Source organism: Sinohyriopsis cumingii, chromosome 6 (assembly GCF_028554795.1).
Source record: "Sinohyriopsis cumingii isolate HCF-2022 chromosome 6, ASM2855479v2, whole genome shotgun sequence".
Classification (NCBI taxonomy): Eukaryota; Metazoa; Mollusca; class Bivalvia; order Unionida; family Unionidae; genus Sinohyriopsis; species Sinohyriopsis cumingii.
Genome location: NC_142966.1, coordinates 40898455 through 40924131, shown reverse-complemented (window position 1 = coordinate 40924131; position 25677 = coordinate 40898455). Strand labels below are relative to the sequence as shown.

Genomic DNA, 25677 nt, shown 5'->3' with positions numbered 1-25677 from the left:
AGATTTACTCCCCTACCTACCCACACTGGCTGGCGTTGGCGTATGTCTGTGTCTGTGTGTGTGTTTGTGTGATTTGGTTTTTTAACGTAACTTTCATTCATATAGCTACGATGTCTGCAGTGTGGCAGTTTATTGTGATCTATAGCACTGAGACATCAAGCCGCTGACATGTATCATCATGTCCCACCCAGTCACGTTATCTTGACACCAGGCCGACCAGTCCTAACACTAACATCTTAATGCTGTTCGCCAACCGAGGCAGCTGTTAGTACCATTTTTACAAATCTTTGGTACGACTCTGTCGGGGTTTGAACACGCGACCTCCCGCATCTGAGGCGGACGCTCTAACCACTAGGCCACTGGAGCGGTCTTGCGCTGGCGTCTGCACATATAAAAGCCTCTCAACCATTCGTTATTCCTAGGTCCTAGGCAACATCTTGGATTGGGTTTTATAGCAACGACCATTGGGGATGGACTAAGGGGCTTACTTTGTAGATTTATGTATGTTTGGTAAATTAGGAAACTTGGTGAAAGATGCATTTTGATGAGTACTGAAACCGCATCACAAAAATAGGTCAATGTGACCCATATCTCATGTTTCACAAACTTGGGTTACATGTTATGTTTCAAGTTTATTTCTCATGCTTTATTGATGCTTAAATGATCAAAAAAGAGGATAGTATTCATCTCTCTTAGTAGTACTAAGATCGATACCTAAGTTGTTAGAAACACCGGACTCGTTATCTAAGGTTCACTCAAGCGATGCTGGGTTGACAGCTGTGGTATGTCCATTGGAATAGTATTTAGGTCCTTTTTTCCCCAGCAATGCTTTACCCACTAATGTATTCAATTAAGCCAAACCGAACAACAAAACATGTAATTTTCACATTTTCCTGAATTTGAAGGGAAAAAAAATTGCATTTGGTTCATAACTCGTAGGTTTGATTGCGCACTGTATTACATTCTGTTATACAAAGAAAAATTAATTATGGCGATGAGGTACATCATGATATTACATTCTCATCAGATAATTAGATCACTGTGACACGTCGTTCAGACTTCACTGATTTGGGTCCCATTTTTGTGCCTTAACTATTCATGCTTGAATCATTAAACTATATGATTATGTACATTTCTATTAGTACCACACATGTATAAAACAAATGTCCTGTGCCCTACATTTCACATTTTACTGGCTTAGGTTAGATTTGTGCGTTGAGCTCACGACCAAATTATGTTTATAGTATGCTGTGTACATATACCAACCTATCTAGAAACAAGAAAGCTGGCGAGGGTATGCATTTTGTCGTGCACGACTTCCTCTTGTCCGAAGTAGGTCATTATGATCCATATTTTTCGCTTCACAGACTTAACTTACAGTTTGTATTAAATGTTCATTGCTGATAAATGAGGGGTACATCTTTTAGTTTATAGTGCATTCGTACCCAGCCGTGGTAGCTTAGTTGGTGGAGCGTAGGACTTGTAAACCAAGAGTCACAGGTTCGACACCCACCCTGCCCAGAAAAGGGTCGGCTGCTTCGGTGTGTCCTTGTGATAGGCGCTTAGCTTCCATTTGCTCGGTATGATGTAGCCAATAATGTGCTAAAAGTGCCGTTAACACAGACAAAAGATGAAAAAGGAAAGAAAAGGGACAACCATAGCGATATTTGGAGCAATGTGTGGTAACGAATTGTTACTGCTGGCGTAGTTGGCGAATCATCAACCTTTTCCAAGAAGACGGAAGTTATCACCGCTGTCGACAAAATGGGCAGATCATAATGTCGTTTATTAATAAGCCTGTTTCTTGTCATAGATTTTACCGTGGTCTGCTACATCGCGGGAAATATATGCAGTTTGTAATGAAAAGATATGACCACGGAAATTTGTATATGAATGCTAATAAGATATCTGTAACATTTCCTGTTTAATTTTCCTGTACTTCGTCTACGTGCTCAAGCAGCATAACCCCCAGACATCTAGGCCTATCGTACGTTAAATTAATTTCTTGCAAGGCAATTTTCACCTTTTAGTGTAATTTAATGAATAGTAATGAGGTAGTTTGAGTAGCAAACAGCATACAATAAGGTGTGTATGCCGTTCAACTATGAGACGATAAATCAAAGGTGCCGCTGTTGTTTTGTTTTTGTTTTATTTGATTTATTAACAAACCGCTTTAATCAGTGAACGTATAGAAACAGCAAGGCCGACAAGTCTTTACATTATTGATTTAAAGTTTAATTTGATCGGTAATTGATTTTTATTATTTGGCTTAAACGCAGTTAACAGGGGCGGATCCAGGGATATTGGTTTACGGTGGTCTAAACAAATGAGCATCTGGTATGGAGAAAGTCTCTAGACTCTTTTCGCCTCTCCCCCACCCCCGTCTGCCTCTGGTTAAAATAATGAAAAAAAAAATAAATAAATGCTGCAACTATTTCCGTTGCTAATTCTACAATGAAGAAGACGATTTCTTCGCTAACTTAATACATCATATGAGTATTTGCCATGAGACACTATATATAACGAATATATACGTCTTTTGAGTAGAGTGGAAACACTATGTTATTATGAGTGAAATGTTCCCATTATTATATTAAAGCAGAACTTGCATGATATACCCTCCCACCATGTTATGCGATATGGCATAATAATTGAGAAAAGTTGCTTCCAAGTTGTGATTTTTTTTAAAAGTCAAATTAATGACTGTCTAAATATGAAAAAGAAAATCGTTTAAGGAATAATTGTATTGCACGACTCATAAAAGGTAGGTGGGTGGGGGGACACTACTCTAATTATCACGAAATGGTTAAGACTGCTAATAGAGGTGCCCATTTGTTGTAGGTATCATGTAATATTTGACAGTGAGTGTGTGAAAGAATAACGTATAATTAAAATTAATCCATAACTTTTGTCCACACGCATTGATGATGTGAACAGTAATATCGCATATGTATGTAGTGAGAAAAGAAAGGTGACTGACACATGTATAATCCATAAAGAAAATATGAGCTGTTCTGCACATACTGTTTGCAAATAAAAGGAATTTCGGTCAGCACCGAATAACTTTGACAACGCTTCCTATGAAAAGTACGGAGGCCTTTACTGGCCATAACCATCATGGTATATATGTATGTATGTATGTATGTATGTATGTATGTATGTATGCATGTATACATATATCTTGGTATTCTTGCCCCCCATATTAAACACCCTGCCACATTAAACCGTCTCCTATCATCCTGCTTTCTATAGCATTGCATGTCTTTGCATATGACCGCAATGTACCGCCATAAAACTATTCTACAAAGTGTTTAAATGCTACACACACACATACCAATACAAATAACTATTTATATCAGATAGCAGCAAATATCACCAAATCACCACTAATACATACATAACTAAATTTACAAATAAGCGTAAACTTTTTTGATTGTCGCGTGTTATGCAATTCTTATTCTGCGTTTGATGTGATGCAGTTCTCGGTCTAACATTTAGGGATATTTTTTCTTTAAAGCCACGCGTGACGTATATTACTTTTTACAAGTCCGTGTCGTATGTTTACCAATCGACATGGAGATGAGCAAGAGCTGCGTTTGTCTTCAACCCATATTCATTTTTTTAAATATTCAAGCGCCCCAGCTGAACACCAATGTTCACCCAAGTCTTATTTTGATCTAATGCACGCTTTTTCGTCTCGTTTCCGCTTACAATCGCGGACCAGCCTCTCTTCATTCCCTATTGGATAAATTTGTCCACCACGTGCTAATATTGCTATTATTAGATCAGTCGCTAACGGAATTTGTCGAATGTATCACATCACTTCTTTTGGACTATTCACAAAAAGAACGGAATTATGAGCGGCTTCGGTGACAAAATTAAGGAGAGGCACCTCTTTATTCTAAACTGAAATTTTAAACGTCGTTTAAACGTAACATCATGATTATTTCGTCGAACAGTTTATGTCAGATAGCCTTTTTAACAAATTATTTCCTTCCTTCGAAATATTAGTTAAATTGGAAGAAAGGTGAAATTTATCAAACATGGTGGATCTGGGGCTTTAACAGTTCCGTCCACAACTGTAATTTCAATATGGATAGTTTGGTAGCCATAGGAATAAAGGTATCTGTGTAAAATGACTGTCAGCGCGATATTTCAATACTATCTCAATACTGTGTTCTATTGCGCGTCACATGCAATATCAAATTACCTGTTTTATATCATATAAAATACATTCTCTGCATAGTAGATTAACCCAGAGGCGTAGCTGGGGGGGGGGGGGGGGCAGGGGGTACATATGTCCCCGGGCGCCAAGGTACATTATAATAAGTAAACAAGGGTAATATTTAAAAATGTGATTAAACGGGGAGGGGGCTGGGGCGCCAATTTTATAGTTCGTCCCCGGGCGCAAAATATCATAGCTACGCCTCTGATTAACCGTACACCTTTAAACGACAGTTTTCTAAGATAATCATTTTTTACTTTTCACTTATTTACGTACAATACGTGAGAACTAACCAAACATACCCAACCAACCTTTTTTACGCATATTCGCATTACTAATAGACCTTAAACTTCGTTTGCACATGTTGTTTGCATTAATTGATACAGTGAGCATTTGAGATTTTAGAAAGTTGATATAACAAGCATTTAAGATTACTATCTTTAAATAAAAGACTGGATTGATTTCGAGTTTAGCCATTAGGATTCTTCTTGCGTATTTTTTTTCATTTTTGCATTTAAACGTGAGTTCTATGCCTTTGGCAAACATGAAATTGAATGGTAATAGCTCATTTAAGATAAGTCATTGCTTCTTGTAGAAAATTGTAGTTATTTTCACCAAATTAAGGGAAGTAACTCCTCAATGATTACTCAAATTCAGTCAGGAATATTCTTACTCTAATTTATGTTTGTTTTTTCTAGAAATAACTGGTGAAGATAGCAAACTTCCGGTTTCAATCTAAACTTTGACATTTTAGCTGTTAGGGATGAAAGCTAGTTAAATGAAAACAGATTTATGCAGCATGATTCAAATATCATAAGTAGTGTTTTATCTGACAATGACATCTTAAGCATTGTTCATTGTGTGTGTGTGTGTGTGTGTGTGTGTGTGTGAGAGAGAGAGAGAGAGAGAGAGAGAGAGAGAGAGAGAATAATGAATGAATTATGTCTAAATATGTAAATATAAATTTGAATAACATATATAAAGAAAATATATTTCCAGAACAAGATTTTTTTAAAAAACTCTTAATACATTTCAATATCTTATTATCAGATTGAAATAAATACAGTTACAACTTGAGCTTACATTCTCTCCATGTAATTTTGTTTTCCTGCCGTAAGAACTCGAAAAATCCACGCATTACGTGACACTAATGACCTCGCTCTTTTTCCAGCAGCACACATTTGCAACTCCTTTCCTGACATGTCACTCGGCAATAAAATACCCCTTTAAAGTTTCAGGATGATTATAAATATTGAAAACAATCTTACTTCAACCTATCATGATAATGTATGGTCCATTTTTTTGTCTGATTCTCTTTAATCCACATCATCAGTATCGTATGTCTTAAAAGAGACAGCTAATCAAAATGGTTGTTTCCATTACGTATTTGAAATAGTGTAAAGGATAAAAACAGTTTTAAAATGGGAATTTATGGGAATTTTGTCAGAATACAAAGTAATATTCTCTAACCTGGATGATATATATATATATATATATATATATATATATATATATATATATATATATATATATATATATATATATATATATATATATATGTATATATATATGTATATATGTATGTATATATGTATGTATATATGTATATATATATGTATATATGTATATATATATGTATATATATATGTATATGTGTATATATATATATATATATATATATATATATATATATATATATATATATATATATATATATACATATATACATACATATATACATGAAACTGCCGAAAGGATTCGTAACACAAATTTAAACATTTTGTGCAGGTGAGTTTCTCTTGCTTTTAAATATCATTATGTGTGATTTTCACAGTAAAATGTTATATTAATATGGATGTTATGCATGAAAATGGGCTAATTATGCTTATTGTGTTGGTACTGATACACCATGCCTTGCGAAGACATTGTATGTGGAATGCCCTAAATTGTGGGAACTAAAAATCTTAGAACTCAGAATTAAAACGAACCTAAATTTCAAATTTCTGGATAAAGTATTTTAAAAATATAGCAGAAGTTTTTTTTTTTGAATCATTTTTTTTTGAAGTTAAGAAGATTTTTTTTTAACGACAAAGCAGATTTGCTTGCTTCCATTTACTGGTGTCAGCAGAGTGAGGAAACATTTCACCCATAACCCATTGACCATATGTTTTATCTTCATACAAACTATGAACAAAATTATCCAAAGACACCAAAAAATAATCGTGTCATTTTCAAGTTCCTGTCTTTTAGCATCACGTTTGTTACCATGCTGAGAAAATGCATAAAAACACAGGAACTAACTTTTCACCATCCTATGGTACAGAGGCAGTGGCGTAGCAACCTTTCAAACAACCTTTTCAACAATATGACAGTGGAGGCCAATCACTATTAGACAACATTTTTTCTTTGGGGGGGGGGGGGCATTTTTGCGGGGAAAGGGGATGGGTTTCTTGCTACGCCATCGTACGGGAGGGGAGGGGCTTGTGTGAGATTAAATACTACTGTTTTGTGAAAGAAATGCACGTGAAACGTTCAGAAATATTTTTGTTGTTTTAAAGATGCTTACGTCTTAAATATTTCATCAAAAACAATATCTCTTTGCTCTTTAGATCACCGCTCCGGTGGCCTACTGGTTAGAGCGTCCGCCTCGGATGCGGGAGGTCGCGGGTTCCAACTCCCGCCGAGTCATACCAAAGACTTTTAAAAATGGTACAAGCAGCTACATCGCTTGGCGCTCAGTATTAATAGGTTAGCGTTAGGACTGGTCGGCTTAGTACACACACACACACACACACACACACAGAGACACACACTGCTCTTTCGATCAAATTCGAACAATTGTGCAATTGTTTCTCTTGTTTTCATATCATCATGTGGACTATATCATATGCATTATGAATATACAGTCGTACTTTTTACATACTTGAGATTTTGTTTCTCTCCAGATATGTAAAGACCGCATTGGTTCTATTTTAAGCAGACGACAGTACACGTTTGTAGGTGACCTATATCTGAATTATAAGAGACGCCTTAAATAGGAATTGTCAGCCTACATGGTAAGGGCAGCACAAAAATAACTTGATTAAGGTGGCTAACCGTTACTTACATATACAGATACGATTAGACTATATACATAAATATATTTAAGCACAATGCAAAATAAAAGTAGGCAGGTGTAAAGAAACTTGCAAATGATGAATTGGATAATTGGATAAGTAGATATATTTTTGAGAGCCATTTAAATGACGGTTTCTTTATTCAAAGAGTTCGATTAGAATGTATAACTATGTGTCAAAATCTACATGACTGGAAGAGTTAATTGTCATTATCATAAAGCAGTGCACGCCTAGATGGTAAGATCTTGCCCTGGGGTACGTTCAGTTAGAATTTACAGTGTCATCGGTCGACCGCCATATACCTGGCAAAGTTTCCGTTCGACGCAAAAATCGTAAAATGACATTTCCTTCGTTAAGTATGTTACAAGGTAAATACTCTAGATTTGGCAGCATTTCCCTAATTATAAATATTTAACGGAAATCAGTTCTCTTACTGACTCTGTGGAAGGGAGGCCTTGAAATATTCCCTTAAAAGGACCCTTTACTCTTCCTATTTTCTTCAATCTTTCTTCTTAATCAAAGCATTATTTTAGTGATCAGATAAAAATAATAAATAGATTTGACTTCGGAATGAATATTACTAAAATATCACACTTTAGGTCAATATGTTCCATATTTCCAATGAAATTCGCATACTATCATCCGCCTCAAGTCTGTAAAAGCAATTATGTGTGCATCCCACAGACTTTCGGACAAATCCACACGTGTGACCAGTTGGTAGTTAACGTTTGTTTTAAAAAACACAAAACAAAAAACCAAAAACAACCCATCTAACCCCAACCACCCAATATGTATTCCAATTACGTTTGAGCTTCCAGTCTCACCTCCGCTTCAAACTAGGCGGCTTACCATCAAACTTGAGATTATCGTCAATGATACGAACGATAAATCTTATTTAATCGCCAAAGATACAATCGATAATTCAATATTTTGGGGATTGCTAAAATGTTGTTTTGAAAAAAAAATAATATTTGGAATAAATAGTTGTCAGAAAAGGCAATTTTTCAGACTTAAAAATAAAATATTGTCCAAGAATTATCTAAGAACAGCATTGCTCCTGCAGTAAAATTTTATTGTTTTCTATTTGCTAGCTGAATAATAATGATAATAATAATAGTAATAATAACAACAACAATAATAGAGTTTATTTGTAATACAGACTACTGCCTAATGATACATTCCCATATAGCATGCGGTACAAAAAGATGCTATAATAAGTAACAAAATAATATCGTATCTATTGGAAGTGATATACATGAAAGTAATCATTTTTGCATTTTTCGAATTGGGCTAGAAACAAGTATATATTACACATTAATCACACAAACGAATTTAAGTGTAACCCTAAAGCCTGCATGGAGCAAGATTTGTGATATTGATATAAAGTCTAATGTAGCAGGGGTCGTTCATATAACGGTTTCTCTAATATTTAAAACTGCTATAGTAAACATTGCTTAATTACTCATCAGAATTTTACTAGAATCATTTTGGATAAAAGACCTAAATGTTTTCAAAAGTTGGATTTTTATATACAAAGGTGGGTAAATATTGTTTTGTTATTTCTCCATATAGCGGACAAGCAGTATTAAAATGGAAATCATTTTCGACGTTAACGTTATAAATTTGGCACAATCTTTCCTCATAACTTCTCGTGTTACCTATGACTGACAAGTTCTCCACTCTAAGCATAATGATTATATATCAAAAATAGCTACTTAGAATTGTTGGAATACTACTATTACTACTAATAATGATAATGATAATAATACTAAAATTACTTCCTTGTTTCTTTCTACGCTCAGCTTTTATTTGTGTCATTATCGTACGTCTGTTGGTGTTCGTGTGTTAATATTGGTTTGACACCGACCCGGTACGTTTTCGGGTGTTCGTGTGTAAATATTGGTTTGACACAAACCCGGTAAGTTTTCGGGTGTTCGTGTATAAATATTGGGGTGACTCAAACCCGGTACGTCTGCGGGTGTTCACGTGTTAATACTTATTTGACATCGACCCATTACGTATTCGGGTCTTCGTGTGTTAATATTAATTTGACACCGCCCCGGTCACTGGACTTGAAAACCCTTAACTTCATCTATGGTTTCACACTATCTCAGCGCGTTGAAACAAAACTATTTACTTTAAATTGCTCTTTGAACTTTTGAACTTTTATCGGTGATCAAGACCGCGAAATACGTACTTTGGGTGGGTTTGGGTGGAAGTGATAGCCATTGATGTATGTCTTTTTCAACATACAAACAATACCTGGTGTGGTTGGGCAAATCTCGCTGTCAAATGTTTTGCATTAAGGCATGTGTTTGTTCAGGAAGTCATCCTTGAAGTGGACAATTTAGTGAATTTCCTGACAAAACTCGTTGTGTTGTCAAGTTTAGAGTTAAATCGTAATCATCATCAAAACAACACATACACAACAGATAATGCAAAGAAAACCCAAAATGTATTCCAAAAATTACGCCATTTAGCTCCCTGCCTATTTGTCCCGAAAGCATGGATAATTTGGTAAAGGCACTGAATTTTTATACTGATGCACAGTGAGGAATATAACAAACTAAAATACAGTTATTTGCATATTTTGTCCAACTCCAGTATAACATTTTTTTCTTCTTACCTTCTATTGATAGTCGGATAAGTGTATTATAAGGCTGAGAGTTCATAAGAACAATTACATTGTAATTCATTACGATTTTTCATGTACATGTTGCTAATGCAAATCTGTAGAAACCTGGAATTTACAAAGACAGTGTAATTCTACATCTAAAACATTTCAGCTTCGTAAGAAATCTTTTCTAGTAGCATTGGTTACATTAAAACACACACACACACACACACACTGAAGACTAAGGTATTAATATCAGTTTCTTTTTTCTTGTTTATGCATTTACTTGTTTCTTCGTGATTCGGGTCTTTATGTTTTAGTCATTAAGTACTTATTTTACGTTTTGACAAAGAGATCTAAATTCAGAATAGCTATCTAGATTAACTAAAACTTCGGACAGTCCACAGCGTAATCAAAGTGAGTGAAACCTCCGAGGAGTTCTGGATATCAATGCTTTAAACAAAATGTGTCAAATCTCATGTTATTTTTTTCTTCCCCACTACACACACTACAGCAGAAGGTTCGTGATGCGATAAGAAAGCATGTAGTTTACTCCAACCATTACTTTTGGTGTAGGAGCATTAATTTTAAAATAGATAATCTATTAATTCAATGTGAAATGTTTCGAGGATTATTTTTATTTAACTCTTTTATTTATAACAACAGACTTCTGAACAGTATGACGTAATATGTACAATTAATGAATCAAGTGAATTCAGTTGGCTTTATATAAATAAGTACTATGTATTTATAAGATTTCCTAAGAACTTAAACTGTCTCCTATTTAGCCGTTTCGATACGTTTGTGCCTATCTGTCGAAAGGTGAGCTTGACAGTTGAAAATGAGGAGGAGATAACTATGTTTTCAGGTGCTGATCACAGTCTTGTGTATCGGCTATTGTTCATTTAGTAGATTTCTCTATTTTTGGGGTGGGGGTGGGGGATTCACATTCAGATCCGAAGTACTGGCAATGCTTTCATAACAATTGCAATAGTTCAGGAGATCCAGCAAAAATAACTGTACTGTATGCATTAAAACATAATTTACCAAATATTCAGCACCAGAAGAGTCCAAAGCATCATGGACTGTGTTGTCAATGTATTCAGTTCATTAGGTGCCGTACAAACGAAGTGTATCAGGTCATTAGGAAAGTGAGACAAAATAATAATATAAAAAAATCGGAGAAATTAGTTTCCACCGACGTACTCTGATATTAAATTATTTTGGAATGATGAACACGTATAGCCGTTTATTCTGACACTGGATTCCTCAAAAGTGTGTACAACAGTGCTGTCCAGCTACCGAAATCACGGTTCTGGAAATCAATAAAGGCACAATAACGGTTACTTTTGTTACTGAATTACAAAATAATTAGGAAATTAAAAGTAAAGATTTTATTGGATTTTACTTTGCTGCTTCTTGACTGTGCTTATGTTTCACCATGTAAACCATCCGGTTCTATAGTATCTGTTGGATACCCCTATCCCAATACAACCCAATATGCTTATTACTTATGAGAATTAACGATATTTCGGTAACCATTTTCCGATACAGCATACATTATTTGTTAATGATGAAATGTCTGCTACAGCCTAAACTGCTTATTAATGATGATAATCCCGATACAGCCTCAACTGTTTTGTGATGATGATTATTATTATCCCCGATATAGCCTGAATCGCTTTTGCATCATGATATATCCGACACAGCCTTTAACTGCCTATTAACGATGATAAGCCGATACAGCCTAAATTACTTTTTGATCATAATATATTCGATACTGCCTAAACTGCTTACCAATGATGGTAAGCCTAATGCAGTCTAAATAGCTTTATAAGTATGATACACCCGATACAGCTTAAACTGCATTTAAAGATGACAAGCCCGATACAGTCTGAATTTCCTTTTAACGATGGTAAGCCAAATACAGCCTAAAGTACTTTTTAATCATAATATATTCGATACTGCCTATATTGATCATTAATGATGGTAAGCCCAATACAGCCTAAATTGCTATTTAAATATGATACATCAAATACAACTTAAATTGCTTATTAATTACAATAAACATGAAATGTCCCGAATTGCTCAATAATGACGTTTAAATTGTTTATTTATGATTTTTAAATGTTTTACTAGCACGTTTACGAATCGTTTAGAGGGGCCACGAGTGGCCGAGTGGTCTAAAGCGCTCTTCGTTACGGATCACTGCCATCTCACCTCTGTCTGCGGCGGTTCGAGTCTAAGATTCAGCCAATGTGGGTATGTGAGAAAGCTTGCCAGTAGCTTCTCGTGGGTCGGTGGTTCTTTCCTGGGTTTTCCCAGGTTCTTCCTCCACCATTAATACTGGCCGCCATGTATAGCCAATCAAGTGCTGAAAAATGGCGTTAAACCCCACAACAACAACAACAACAACGAATCGTTTAGTTAATCCTAACTAGATACGGTCGTATTTACCTGAAAATGATGAGAATTACAAATAGTTTTTGATAACCTATCAAGTTACAATCTAAATTGTTTATTAATTAATAATTGTTATGAGTCACGCTCTTACAAAAAGCAACATAAAATAACGAAGACAACAAGCTTTTTAAAATTTAACAAATAATTTTTTCCCTAGAATATCAACTGAAAAATGAGAAAAAAGAACTTACGGTTTTACGAATGAAATCCAAAAATAACCCAATAATTAAAACATAGAAGTCATAATAATAAAAAGTTCTGAATGAGACTGAGTTCGAATCCCGATGAAATCCAAAATGGAAAACGATGACATCTGTTGTAACCTGCGAAGTGCTGCACTGTCAACAGTCTCTTGTTGAATCACCGAAAATGTTATTCCAGTTTTTGAATTCTGTATAAATTTTGATAAATGTCCTTGTTCGAGAATTAATTCAGAGCACTAGCATTTCAGGGAAAACAATCACTTGAAATTAAAAAATTTGAAGAAAATAAAATGATCAACCCAAACTGGCAACATCATAAAACATATTGACGTCTCAAGTGTTAAGGCATGACTGACAATTCTTTCTCAATACATCTCAATACATAGTCTAATTAGTCAAACTAAGACACAAAAATATTGCCGGATGGGGGTCAACCATCTAGAAATGGTAGTTTGTTAAATGATAAATATCATGTAATCCAGGTATGGCCTTGACTTAATAATTCTTGCTCTGAGAAAGAACAAAAATAAAATTAAAAAAGTTCTTTCCTAAAACTATCACTGGTCTTGAATCAAGGTCAGAAGCTAGATACAGTGTTTCTATTATTAGGTGTTTACCAATGAAAATTAATAAAAGTCAGAACTGAGCTTAATTCTAAACAAAATCAAGTCCAATAAACAATATTACATTACAATAGCATGCAAAGAAACGAAATAAAAAATAAAGCATTAGACAAGCAATTAAATTATACATAACATAATATACTGATAATCCGGATAGAGCCTAAATTGTTTATACAAGATGATAAGCCTAATGCAGTCCAAATTGTTTATACAAGATGACACACCTGATACAGTTTAAATTCTTTCTTTATGATTTTAGTATTTTTAATTTACTAGTACAAGATTGAATATACATTCTGTGCAATGTTACACCTCCAACAGTGCCATTTTGGGTTTTGGTAGTTTCTTTAAAGTACTTATTTTTACCTATTATTTACCTCCAGTTTGTGGTCTTTTATTTTAACGTTAGAAGACATATCAATAATATTATCAAACTTTTCAGCTGCATACACCAGTATGTATAATTACATTGCATAACGAAAAGGTCGGTATCAAGATTCCAGCTGCTTAAGCTTGAAACAAATGAAACCAACCTATAACAAATGAAAGCAACCTATAACACATGAAAGCAACCTATAACACATGAAAGCAACCTATAACAAATGAAAGCAACCTATAACACATGAAAGCAACCTATAAAAAATGAAAGCAACCTATAACACATGAAAGCAACCTATAAAAAATGAAAGCAACCTATAACAAATGAAAGCAACCTATAACACATGAAAGCAACCTATAACACATGAAAGCAACCTATAACACATGAAAGCGACCTATAACACATGAAAGCAACCTACAAAAAATGAAAGCAACCTATAACACATGAAAGCAACCTATAAAAAGTGAAAGCGACCTATAACAAATGAAAGCAACCTATAACACATGAAAGCAACCTATAACACATGAAAGCAACCTATAAAAAATGAAAGCAACATATAACACATGAAAGCAACCTATAAAAATGAAAGCAACCTATAAACACATGAAAGCAACCTATAACAAATGAAAGCAACCAATAACACATGAAAGCAACCTATAAACGCATGAAAGCAACCTATAACACATGAAAGCAACCTATAACAAATGAAAGCAACCTATAACAAATGAAAGCAACCTATAAAAAATGAAAGCAACCTATAACAAATGAAAGCAACCTATAACACATGAAAGCAACCTATAAAAAATGAAAGCAACCTATAACAAATGAAAGCAACCAATAACACATGAAAGCAACTTATAACAAATGAAAGCAACCTATAAACACATGAAAGCAACCTATAAACGCATGAAAGCAACCTATAAACGCATGAAAGCAACCTATAACAAATGAAAGCAACCTATAACAAATGAAAAGAACCTATAACAAATGAAAGCAACCTATAACAAATGAAAGCAACCTATAAACACATGAAAGCAACCTATAAACGCATGAAAGCAACCTATAACACATGAAAGCAACCTATAAACACATGAAAGCAACCTATAACACATGAAAGCAACCTATAAACACATGAAAGCTACCTATTTGCCCTTTACAGATCTGCATGTTCCTCAAACGTAGCAGCGTTTGCAGCTTTCCAGTAGTCCTTTTAGTGCCGTAAACAGAATAATTTTGTTTTGAATTTATGTCATTATTTGCGTTACCATTACTAGAGAATGTCAAAGTCGATGCTGGTTACTGAACAAATGATTCAATGAAGAACAAAAAGAAAATATTATGATAAACAGACTTCGTGATGCAGTAAAATAAGATTTTACTTGCATTCTTCATGTGAAACGTCCTTACGAAATCTCATTCCCGGTTCTCCGATTAACTACACACATATAAGAAGTTTTACGTGAATTATTAATTCTATCATGCTTGTTATTTTAACTTTGTAAAGTTTGTAATACAGCTGATGTAAAATATTGAACATAATGAACTTCAAATGCATAAGTTAGGAGTGATCAAATCATCAAGTACACCAGTGTAATACAGTTAATGTAAGTTGTTAATAAATAGTCGCTAGCGAAACATATGTGCAAAATTTTCACGAGAAGTTAAACGGACAGCATCATCTTCACTGGAATAGAAAAATAAATAATGGAACTGAATCTCGAATCCAACAGTTAATTGTAAAAATAAAACAGATTTTTGACCTTTAATTTGCTTATATATTTTCAAAAACATGATACACACTGAATGAACCTTTCACCATACTTACGCAGTCGTTTCCAACAATTACTCATGATTTCTTACGATTCTTACGTTTCCTTTTTAAATTAACAAAGACTCTACTTAGATATTACCACACTAACACTTGCAACTTTTAAAATTAACAAAGACTGTACCTAGATATTACCACACTAACACTTGCAACTTTTAAAATGAACAAAGACTGTGCCTTATATTAGATATAATCTTGAAGATAGATTTAAAATAATGTTCAGTTTCTTTCAGTATTAGGATGTTTCTGTATGCTCACCGAAATGATGAAATATAAAGTTATGACGGTGTCCTTCTGACCATGAGTTTGTATGTTGTCTTTGTTTACAAACACTCGTGTAGAGCATGTAATAGTGATAAGCAGGAGGAATGTTGCTTTTTTGGGTTGAGGGGTCAAAAAGTCGAGGTCGCTGTGATTGAAACAAGAAAAATGATTTCCTTTCAAACGAATAAGTCATATACAACATATATCTAAACCAAACTTTGTGGATGAAGAAATAATTCAAACTGCTTTGTTGAATAGGTCAAAGGTCATGGTCACTGTGACTTTAAGAAGACTTATTGGCTTTTTGCACAGCAAAGTTTTCTTAGATTATATACCTGAACCGGACTTTATAGAGGACTTGCACTTAAGGTTAGGAGCCCTGTATATTTTGTTCAAGGTCAAACAGGCGCTAGACCATTGTTGACCATACTCATGTATAGAATAGCGAACATCACAAAACATTGGATGCGTTGTTATGTGTATTTAATTTGCTGCGTATGTTAGTTTATTTTTATTCGTCATATGCTGTGGATAATTGTATTTGAACTTGACCTTGTCCAAAATCAACTTCATTTTCTACCTGACCTGATTCATTGAATTTGGTTTTGTAAACATTTTTATCTCAATCTTAATCCAGAACTTTTGAAACTGCCCGCGAAAAGTCGGGTCTACCTTTTTTCTCCCACATTTGATATTATAATTTTATTAACAGACCTTCTGATTAAAACTTTATTTTATCTTGTGAACATTTGGAACCTTCTAGAATGAAATGTTAGATAATGTTAATTGTGACGTGAGATAGAGGATTATATAATCTTGTTTGCCTATAAAATACTCATTTGTGCTGTAAATTCTTAGAAGAATCAGTTCCATTATTGTTGTGCCCAGTATTTAATTTGGGCTAGAACTTCTTTATTCAAATTATTTAATTCAAGTTATTCTTCTCTGGAAATAGAAAATTTTAAAAAATAATTTTCTTGGAAATAGAGACTTGGAATTATAGTGAAATTTCAAATGTGACTATATTCTTGGATTGTAGTATTGTGCTTCAGCACAAGACTGTTGGCACATCATTACGACACAAGCCACCACAGGCACATGACCAGTGCCAGCGGTGGATTGTTTTTGGAATAACACTAATGTTTATTCAGAACATTAATCATTAGGACTTGTGTTAAAAATTGTAAGGTTATTTGGGATTTAATTCGCAATACCGTAAGTTCTTCTTATATTTTTTACTTTTTATTTATGGAAATAAATTATTTGTTGAATTTTACGAAACTTGTTGGTTTTCGCTTGCATCCATTACATTGTTCAAGACAAAAGAGACGTAAAAGAAAATTGGAGGCTCGTCCGAGGGATATGCATTTCTCTAAAATATTTCAAAAACCTTTATTTTTAAATGTAAATTCACTTTGTTTTGGAATGTTCTTAGTCATAGGCATTATTTCACATTTTAAAAATATTTAGTGAAACCAAATATCTTTTACAATGTCATCTAAAGTGATAAACTTTGTTTTATAACCTAAAGTCATTGATAAAGGCTGAATTGCTTCAGCTTGGCAGAAAATATGATCTTTCTGAGACTAGGGCTACTTTAACGAAGCAGGCATTAAACATATGTTGGTCTAATATTTGGTATAAACGAATATTATGGATAAAATTGCTTTGAGTTTGACTAGTAGGTCTCCATCTGCCTATAAATTTACAGTTTAGGAACTGAAATTAAAATGCAAGAATGAAGTTGAGTTAATAACGCTCGGGTTTCAGAGAGAGAGAGAGAGAGAGAGAGAGAGAGAGAGAGAGAGAGAGAGAGAGATGCACCTTCATAAATAGGAGAGAGAGACAAATACAATTGCAGTTGCAGAAAGAGGAACGAAATAGAGCGAATATAGGCGAGTACAAATAAAGATGCAATGGGAACAATAAGAGAAAAACAGAGAGATAGCGATAAGGAAGAAAATGAATTTCAATTTAGATTAAAGGAGTTACAACTGGTAAATATAAAACATATCACCATTTTACACACAAGTTCAGGTTTTGATGTTAAGAAAAATATTAGGTTATTACCGCCTTTTTAAAAAAACAGTAGATAAATATTTGTCTCATTTAACAAAGACTGCTGACAATTTGAAAGAGAGCATCGTCCTTGGCTTTTACAAAGTGCACTTTTTGTCAAAACTCGCGATATCTACGCTTTCTTGTCATTACAACAAAATGTTGATTATGATCTGGTTAAGGAATGGATCTTGAAGGGTTTTGATTTGGTACCGGAGGCTTACCGACAAAAGTTTAGGAGCTACCAGAAAGAAACTGGACAAACCAATATCGAATTTGCAGAGAGGAAAAGAACAATTATTTAATAGATGCTGCTTAGCCAAGGAAGTAATTCAAGATTAAGAAAATCTCAGACAACTCATACTAGTTGAAGAGTTCAAGAATATAGTCCATAGTAACGTTAAGACTTACTTTGATGAGCATATAGTCGAAAATGCTGCTCGTAGAGCTGACGAGTATTCCAATGTCAATAAAGTTTATTTAGTCAGTAAGTCTTCCATTCAGCAGCCGTCTGTTAAAATATATATTTCAGACCAACACGAGCACTTCAAAATCTGAATTTTTGAAACGTTTAGAAATCAAGTTTATGATAAGACTGATCAGAAATCCTTATCTCTTCTTAGGTGCACTTATTTCAATGAAAAATAATCACTTTATTTCCGTTTGCTACAGACTTGTAAAATAAGCAACAGAATCAAGAAAGACATATTCCAGATACTCTTATTTCTATTACGTCAAGGTCACGGTCATATATAAAAAACAATATATTTGTTGGGTCAAAGAAACCACAATCTGGTTTTATTATGAAGAATTATGAATCATTCATGTCCAAAGATTCTATATTTTCATAGCGATTCTGCTAATCCTATCTCTATTAAAATTGTAAGAGACACAAGAGCTTCATAGTCTTTTAGTATCAGATACTTTGCCGTTTTCTGAGAAGTATTCTTTTTGTGAGAGTATTCTTATTCAGGAAGTAGTGTGCGGTTTTATTAACTATCCTCTCCATTGTGTAAATTTGTCGTCAGACGTAGTATCAGGACCCGTACAGTGCGAAAAGTGTAGTCTTCACCCATACAGGTTATTCCTTTATTACTAGGCAGTAATGAAGTGGAAGATAAAGATGTGGTTAATCCACTTGCAATTGACAAGCCTTGTTTGGGTCAGAGAGTCAATCTGTTGAAAATTATCCTATTAAACAAGATATCCCTGATTTATACCCAGGTTGTGTAGTTACTAGAGCTATGGCAAAAGAAAGATCTAGAGAATGATGTTTATCAGGAAATTATTCCTTTAGCTCACACAAGTGTTCGTCAGGCTTTTGATGAAGTCATGTATGCTCATTGTTTGGATCAATCAAAAGGTATTGAAATATTGATCACAGTGATCTTATGTTACATGTTTAGGCTCTAATAAACAGTAACAAAAGAAAGAATGAAAACAAAAAGCTCTGAAAAATTTAATAAATAATTTACTTCCCTGGAAAAACACTGTAAAAATTGAAATAATTATGAACTTACGGTTTTAAGAATCAAATCCAAGAATAATCCATGAATTAAATTTTAGAAGTCCTAATAATGAAATGTTCTTATGAATTCAAGTTCGAGTCCCGACCAAATATCCAAAATGGAAGGCGATGACGATTACTGTAACCTTTATGGTGCTGTATTGTCTATAGTTCTTTGTTGTCTCACAGTCAATAATATTCCGATGTTTCAATTTCCGAATAAAATTTAAATAAATGTCTTTGTCCAAGAATTCTGTATGAGCACTCATATATTTCCAGGAAAAAGAAATTATTGTTTAGAATCCAAATAATTTGAATACAAATTATAACTCCAAACTGCCACAACAGACACATTCCAGTGTAAAGGAAAAAGCGCATCTGAGAAATATATATATATCGACATCTGTATAAAACCGGACTACTGTGCAATTTCGGAAAACCCAGAATTGCGAAATATACGCTGTTTACGTATAAGAAATCACACACCTCTATTATGACCTTGAGAATAAAATAAAAATAAAAAGTTGTTTACTTGTCTCTGATTTCTGAATCAAGGTCGGGAACTAAGTCAGAAATAAAAACAATGTTTCTATTATTAGGCATTTAGAAAAGATTCAGGTCAAACTGAATTTTCTGGAAAATATATCGCATTCCTAGTAAACAAGATTACATTACATTGACATGCAATGAAAAATAAAACAATTAAAACTTACAAACAATTAAATGAAATCAAATATAAATTAAATCAAATAAACGTAACAGTGATCCTCCTTTAACTACTCTTTCTCTGTATTTTAATCAGGGTGACAAAGGACGATCGCCTCCGTCGAACAGGAGTATGATCGTGAGTTTTCCTGTTTATTTCAGAGAACTATTAGCGAAACTTAAGTCTCAGAAACATCTATATGTTATTTTGTTAAAAATGGCGTCCTTATGAGAATATGGGGACAACTTGAGGTACCTGCTGGTGACGACTTGTCAGTGAGCTATTAAAGTTTGCTCCAAAGTCGTATAGGCAGGAAATCCTTTGTTTGGCCCATGAAACTCCATTGGCGGGTCATTTTGGGACCAATAAGACTTATCACAAGGGCTTGACTCATGGGTTTGGCACAAAATTAAAAGTAATGTTTGTAAATACTGTAGTTCTTGTCACACGTGTTAACTTGTAGAAAAGTCAAATCAGAAGATACCTAAGGCTCATCTGCAACCTATTCCTGCGTTTAACGAACCATTTAGCATTATAATAGTAGAATGTGTCTGTCCATTATCTAAGACAATGTCAGGCAACCAATACTTGTTGACTAGAACGTGTAACTACAAGATTCGCATAGGGAATACCCTGGCGGAGTATTAAAACCAAAAGTAAAAGCTTGGCTAAAGTTCTGAAAACTCAACAAATCTGTTCAGTCTGATGAAGGATCAAATTTTATGTCTAGAATTGTTCATGAAGTTATGCATAAATTCATGTCTTCTGCTCACTGTCAAAAAGAGGGACGAATATGATTCGGTTATATTCTTTGATAATGGAAAAGAGAGGGACGAAGGTTGTTCATTTACTGCTGTTTACTGTTTTGGAACCAGTTCAAGAATTTTTAGGATTTGGTCAATCATAGCTAGTTTTTGAACATACTCTTCGTGGGCCACTGAAGCTTCTAATAGAGAAACTTCTTTCAAATGAAGATACAGAAATTAATCTTCTCGACTATGTTTATAATTATAAATACAAGTTGTCAAAGGCCCGTGAAGTTGTAAGAACTAATCTGAACTCTGCTCAGTAATGAAACTTAATTATGACAAAAATGGAAAGGAAATAATTTTCTGCCTGGTAGAGTTCTGGCTCTCTTGCTTACACCTCAGAACTATCTTCTGGCTAAGTACTCCAGTCCTTGCACAGCTGAAAAGAAAGTAAGTGATTTAAATTATCTCATGGGAGACGAATATTAACAACTTTGCCAGATAATTGTATTAAAGGGGTGTATTGATAGAGATAGATAGGTTAATCATGCAGTAATTTATCCATACTTGTCCCACACAGCAAGCATTTAAGCGATGGAATGCAACCGGACTGTAATTACCTTGGTGTAACCAATCTTCGGAATTCAGAAATTATGAATAATCTGGACCGAAAACTTTCATTCTGTAGCAACTAGAAAAGAATACGTAAAACAGCTATTACTTGAAAATGATCAAATAAAATTTACCATGACAATGAAACTGTGTATTTCACACCTTTGAAACAGCATCCGTATAGGATGAAACCTCTAAAATAGAAATTTTTGAAAAGAAATTCAGCATTTGCTAGAGAATGATTTCATTGAACTAAATAAAAGTGACTGGCGTTCAATATATATAGTTGTACCAAAACCTGATAATACTATCCGCATGTGTACTGACTAAAATTTAATAGTGTGACCAAAATAGATTCATTTCCATCCACAAGAATTGATGACTGCATTTTTAAAACTGGAAATGCAAAATATGTAACTAAATATAACTTTCTGGCAAAATACACTGACGGAAAGGGCAAAGGACATTTCGGCATTCGTGACTCCACATAAAGTGATGCCGTTTGAGATGCACGGTTTGTCATGTTCTTTTTCAACGTTTATTGAACATGATTACATCTGGTCATCTACACCGACATCTGGAAAGATAACTTAGAATCAATTAAGAAATTCTTTGCCAGACTCACTGATGCAAATTTGACAATTAATTTGTCCAACCGTGAGTTTTGCCATGGTTATGTCACATTGCTATGATGTACTGTGGAAAATGGACAAGTTACTGCTGAACCCCTAACAAATTTATTGAGTAGGGAAACCACATTTCATTGGTCTGAAAAATGTCAGGAGACTGGACCGAAAACTTTCATTCTGTAGCAACTAGAAAATAAAATAAAGGCGATACTTAAGAATGTTTCAGCTCCAAACTACAATCATATAAATTGTCTGTTGATGCAAGTGATGCTGCGGTTGTTGGAGTAGTGATTGAAGAAGACAATAATGGTGTGCTATTTTTCTTAGATATTAATTAAGCACCAGGGAAATTATTATAATATCGAGAAGGAATGTTTGGCTTTTATATTGGCTTTGCAATGCCTTTACGTCTATTTTAGCTGAGTTCATTCTCCGATTATTGTATTTAGTAATCACAACTACCTTACTTTCTTTGTCAAGATGAAAAACAAAAATCAAAGGTTACCAGGATAGATTTTGATGTGGCCGGTATACAAAATTGACATCGGTCACGTCAAGGGAAAAGACAATCTAATTAATAGTAGATGCAATTTGACATGTACAGAAATATTATATTGTATTACGACTCTTTGATCTGAATATAAGTAACAGAAAAGTGCAAGAACCCCAACAATCTGTGAAATTCAACAAATATTTTATTTCCATAGACTACAGAGTGAAACATATAAAAAGAACTTACGGTATTGCGAAATAAATCTTAAATAATGCTTCAATTTCTAACAGAAGTCCTAAGGATTAAAGCTTGAAACAAACTTTCGTAGTATTCTAAAATAAATCCAACGCTGTGAGTGTCCATGTGCCTGTGGTGGCCTGTGTCGTATTGATTTAGCACTTTGTATTTCCAGATCAGATAACTTGAATTCCAAATCTGTTTCCAAGAAGGCTTTTTAGTACTTTGTATATCTAGAGAAAAATAACTTGAATTAAATATTCTGAATAAATAAATTCCAGCCCAAATGAAATACTGGGCACAATAATGATACAACCGGTTCTGCTGATATCTTACTGCACGAATAAATAGTTTTATAGATAAACATGATTTTATAGTCCTCTATTTGACCCTAGGTCAAAATTAAAATTTTGAAAAATCCCCGTAACTATTATCTAATGGAAAATTTCATTCTCGGAGATTCCTAATGTTTACAAGATAAAATCTTAGTTATAATTTTGGACAAGGTCAGGTCCAAAATGCAACTATTCATAACATATAATGAATTAAAAGAAAAGCCTAACAAAGAGTGTTAAACAAACCGCACACGAATATCGTGCAAGAGGCATTGAGAAATGAGTGAAATGGGGAGAGAACAAAAACCCAATATCCCGATGCTCATGCGATATTAAAGAAGACTGAATATATTTCATACAGATTCGTTACATGCTCTTTAAAAGAATTAAATTTAGCTGTAACATTTATCGATAAACATTTGGGATAAGGCATTAGGAACGAAATAAAAAGAAATCGAGTTGCAACATGTATCAAATAACAAAGCCAGAAAAATGTGTTTGAAACAAAAAGCGACATTACATTTATAAACAGAATGTGCATTATTTTTTAGTGAAAAATAAGCCTGCTGAACTTCTGAAATGCGTGCAAAAAGTCTTGTTACCTTCAACGTCTCGCCAGTAATGCACGAAAACTGAAGTGATAGCCGACAACTGGAGACAGGATAGATTCAATACAATGATAAAAGCGATCTATGTATTTGTGCACAATATATGGTAATTATAATAGGCGTTTCACGTAGTATCTCCAATTGAAATAAGGTCAAATACAACACGCATCTAGAGGACAGCTTTTATTGGGCTGTATACGACACACTGGCCGAGCTAGCAAGCAGAGATCGCTGTCGTTTGTGTTTGGTTGATCAGTCAGGTGTAAAGTGAGTCGCAATATGTTTTACACTCTGACAGTGCTGGTAATCAACACATATGAAAACATATTCGCCGACATATAGGCTTGGGAATCAAAGTTAATCGCTCTTGCGAAAGGAGCGGACGTTCAGATCGGACAGTTAGGAAAGTGAACGGGAAGTTAAGCGTCTTCGATTGAGTGGAGTCAGTTTTAAGGCCTTGATTTTGTAAACACGCGCAAGGAAATGGGGTGCTGTTTTGGGATTCAAAACGCCCAATTTGTGATATATGTCAAAACGGGCGACAAAAAATACGCCGGAACGGATGCTAACGTAAAGATTAAGTTGCACGATGCTAATGGGAATATCACAGAGGACATTGTGTTGGATAACTTTTTCAGGAATGACTTCGAAAGTGGTCAGTTGGACGTGTTCCCTATCAAGTGGTTGAAAAGCTTCGATGGCAAGGTTGCAATGATTGAGTTTTGGAGAGACAATTCTGGAATTGGGTCGGATTGGTATGTGGATAAAATTTTGGTAGAAAATAGGAAGACGAATGAAATATACACCTTTCCAGTGTTTCGATGGATAAAAGCGGACTACCATTATTTGATCGAACATTTGGACACTTCACTTCCCCAGTTCGATTCTCACAGAGATCAGCGGGCCGAGGAGCTGAGAGATAAGAGAAAAGTTTATGAACCAACCCAGAAAGCTCCAGGGTGTCCAACACAGGTATGGTGTACCAAAATGCAATTTCGAAACGGAAGTACAGTTCGTTGTGCATAAAAAAAAAAAAAAATTCAACAAAACCAGCAGGTTGTTCTTCGCCTGAGCTTTACATTTTTTTGTTAATATTTTTGCAAAATAACTTCTTGCGTTACTGGCTGTAGTTTTTAAAAATTCTTTTTGATATTTTTACGATCGATTTAGATACCCATAAATAGGAGGATCAGTTGGTACGGAATATTTTTTAAGATACTGATATGAAATTGTAAAATGACAGATCAAACATGGTTTCATTAAATTAAGTCTCATTCATCCAGTCATATTGTCCGTTTCTGACTCTTCGCAATATAGTTACCTATCCAAATAAATCTAATGGGTGAGAAAAGTCGCAGAAAACTCTTACTACCAATCGCATTACGAGGAGGGCTTGTTTTGACTTCTTATTTCTTCGTTATGTTAAAGTCGCTAATGTGTTCACTTGCTTTTAAAAATCAAATAAAAGCCCTTTAGATTGCACCCGTTTCAGCCGGTATGAAGGTATTCTTGTCAAAACACCGATTTAGAACGGAAGTGTTTTTTTTTTAAATATATATATAAAAATTCACAGCCATGTCGAGAGCGTGTGAATATTCTACCTCAGAAAATGATATGTGTAACGATATGTATATATTGTAATATTTATATATAAGTACTCTGTACCATTCATTTTAATATTGGCACTTATAACGTAGTGGGCAGTGTCTCTATTGGACTTATGGTTATTGATACATGTGTGATTTTGCACAAAATAGCGAACTATAATAGCCTAAAAATCAACATTGAAGAATGTAATACATGTAGTACATCTGTACTTTCAGTATTATTTAATTATCTAGCCTTACATCTTTAGAAAGTTACGTTAATCGGCAGAATATTATTTCTGTGTTAAGGCACCGTTAAACGTTATACATATAATACAAGTTAGCATATCGGCGTTAGTTTCACTGACGGATTTCGAGGGAGTTTGACGGTTCGGTTGAATCCCCAATTGGTCGAATCCCCTGCCCACCCACCCCCTTCTGT

The 25677-nt window shown here is 34.3% G+C and overlaps 1 protein-coding gene across 3 annotated transcripts in view; it reads left to right on the top strand.

Moving 5' to 3' along the window:
- LOC149796766 (allene oxide synthase-lipoxygenase protein-like) overlaps window positions 1-25677 on the top strand; it is a 175918-nt gene that overhangs the window by 59698 nt on the left and 90543 nt on the right. Inside the window, exon 1 of one of the 3 annotated variants that reach the window (XM_089961423.1) lies at window positions 23643-24621. The exons of the other annotated variants lie outside the window; for them this stretch is intronic. Coding sequence (XP_089817549.1) covers window positions 24133-24621 — 489 coding nt within the window. The 5' untranslated portion in view covers window positions 23643-24132. Of the gene's footprint in view, window positions 1-23642; window positions 24622-25677 lie in introns of those variants that run through there. 3 annotated transcript variants of the gene reach the window in all.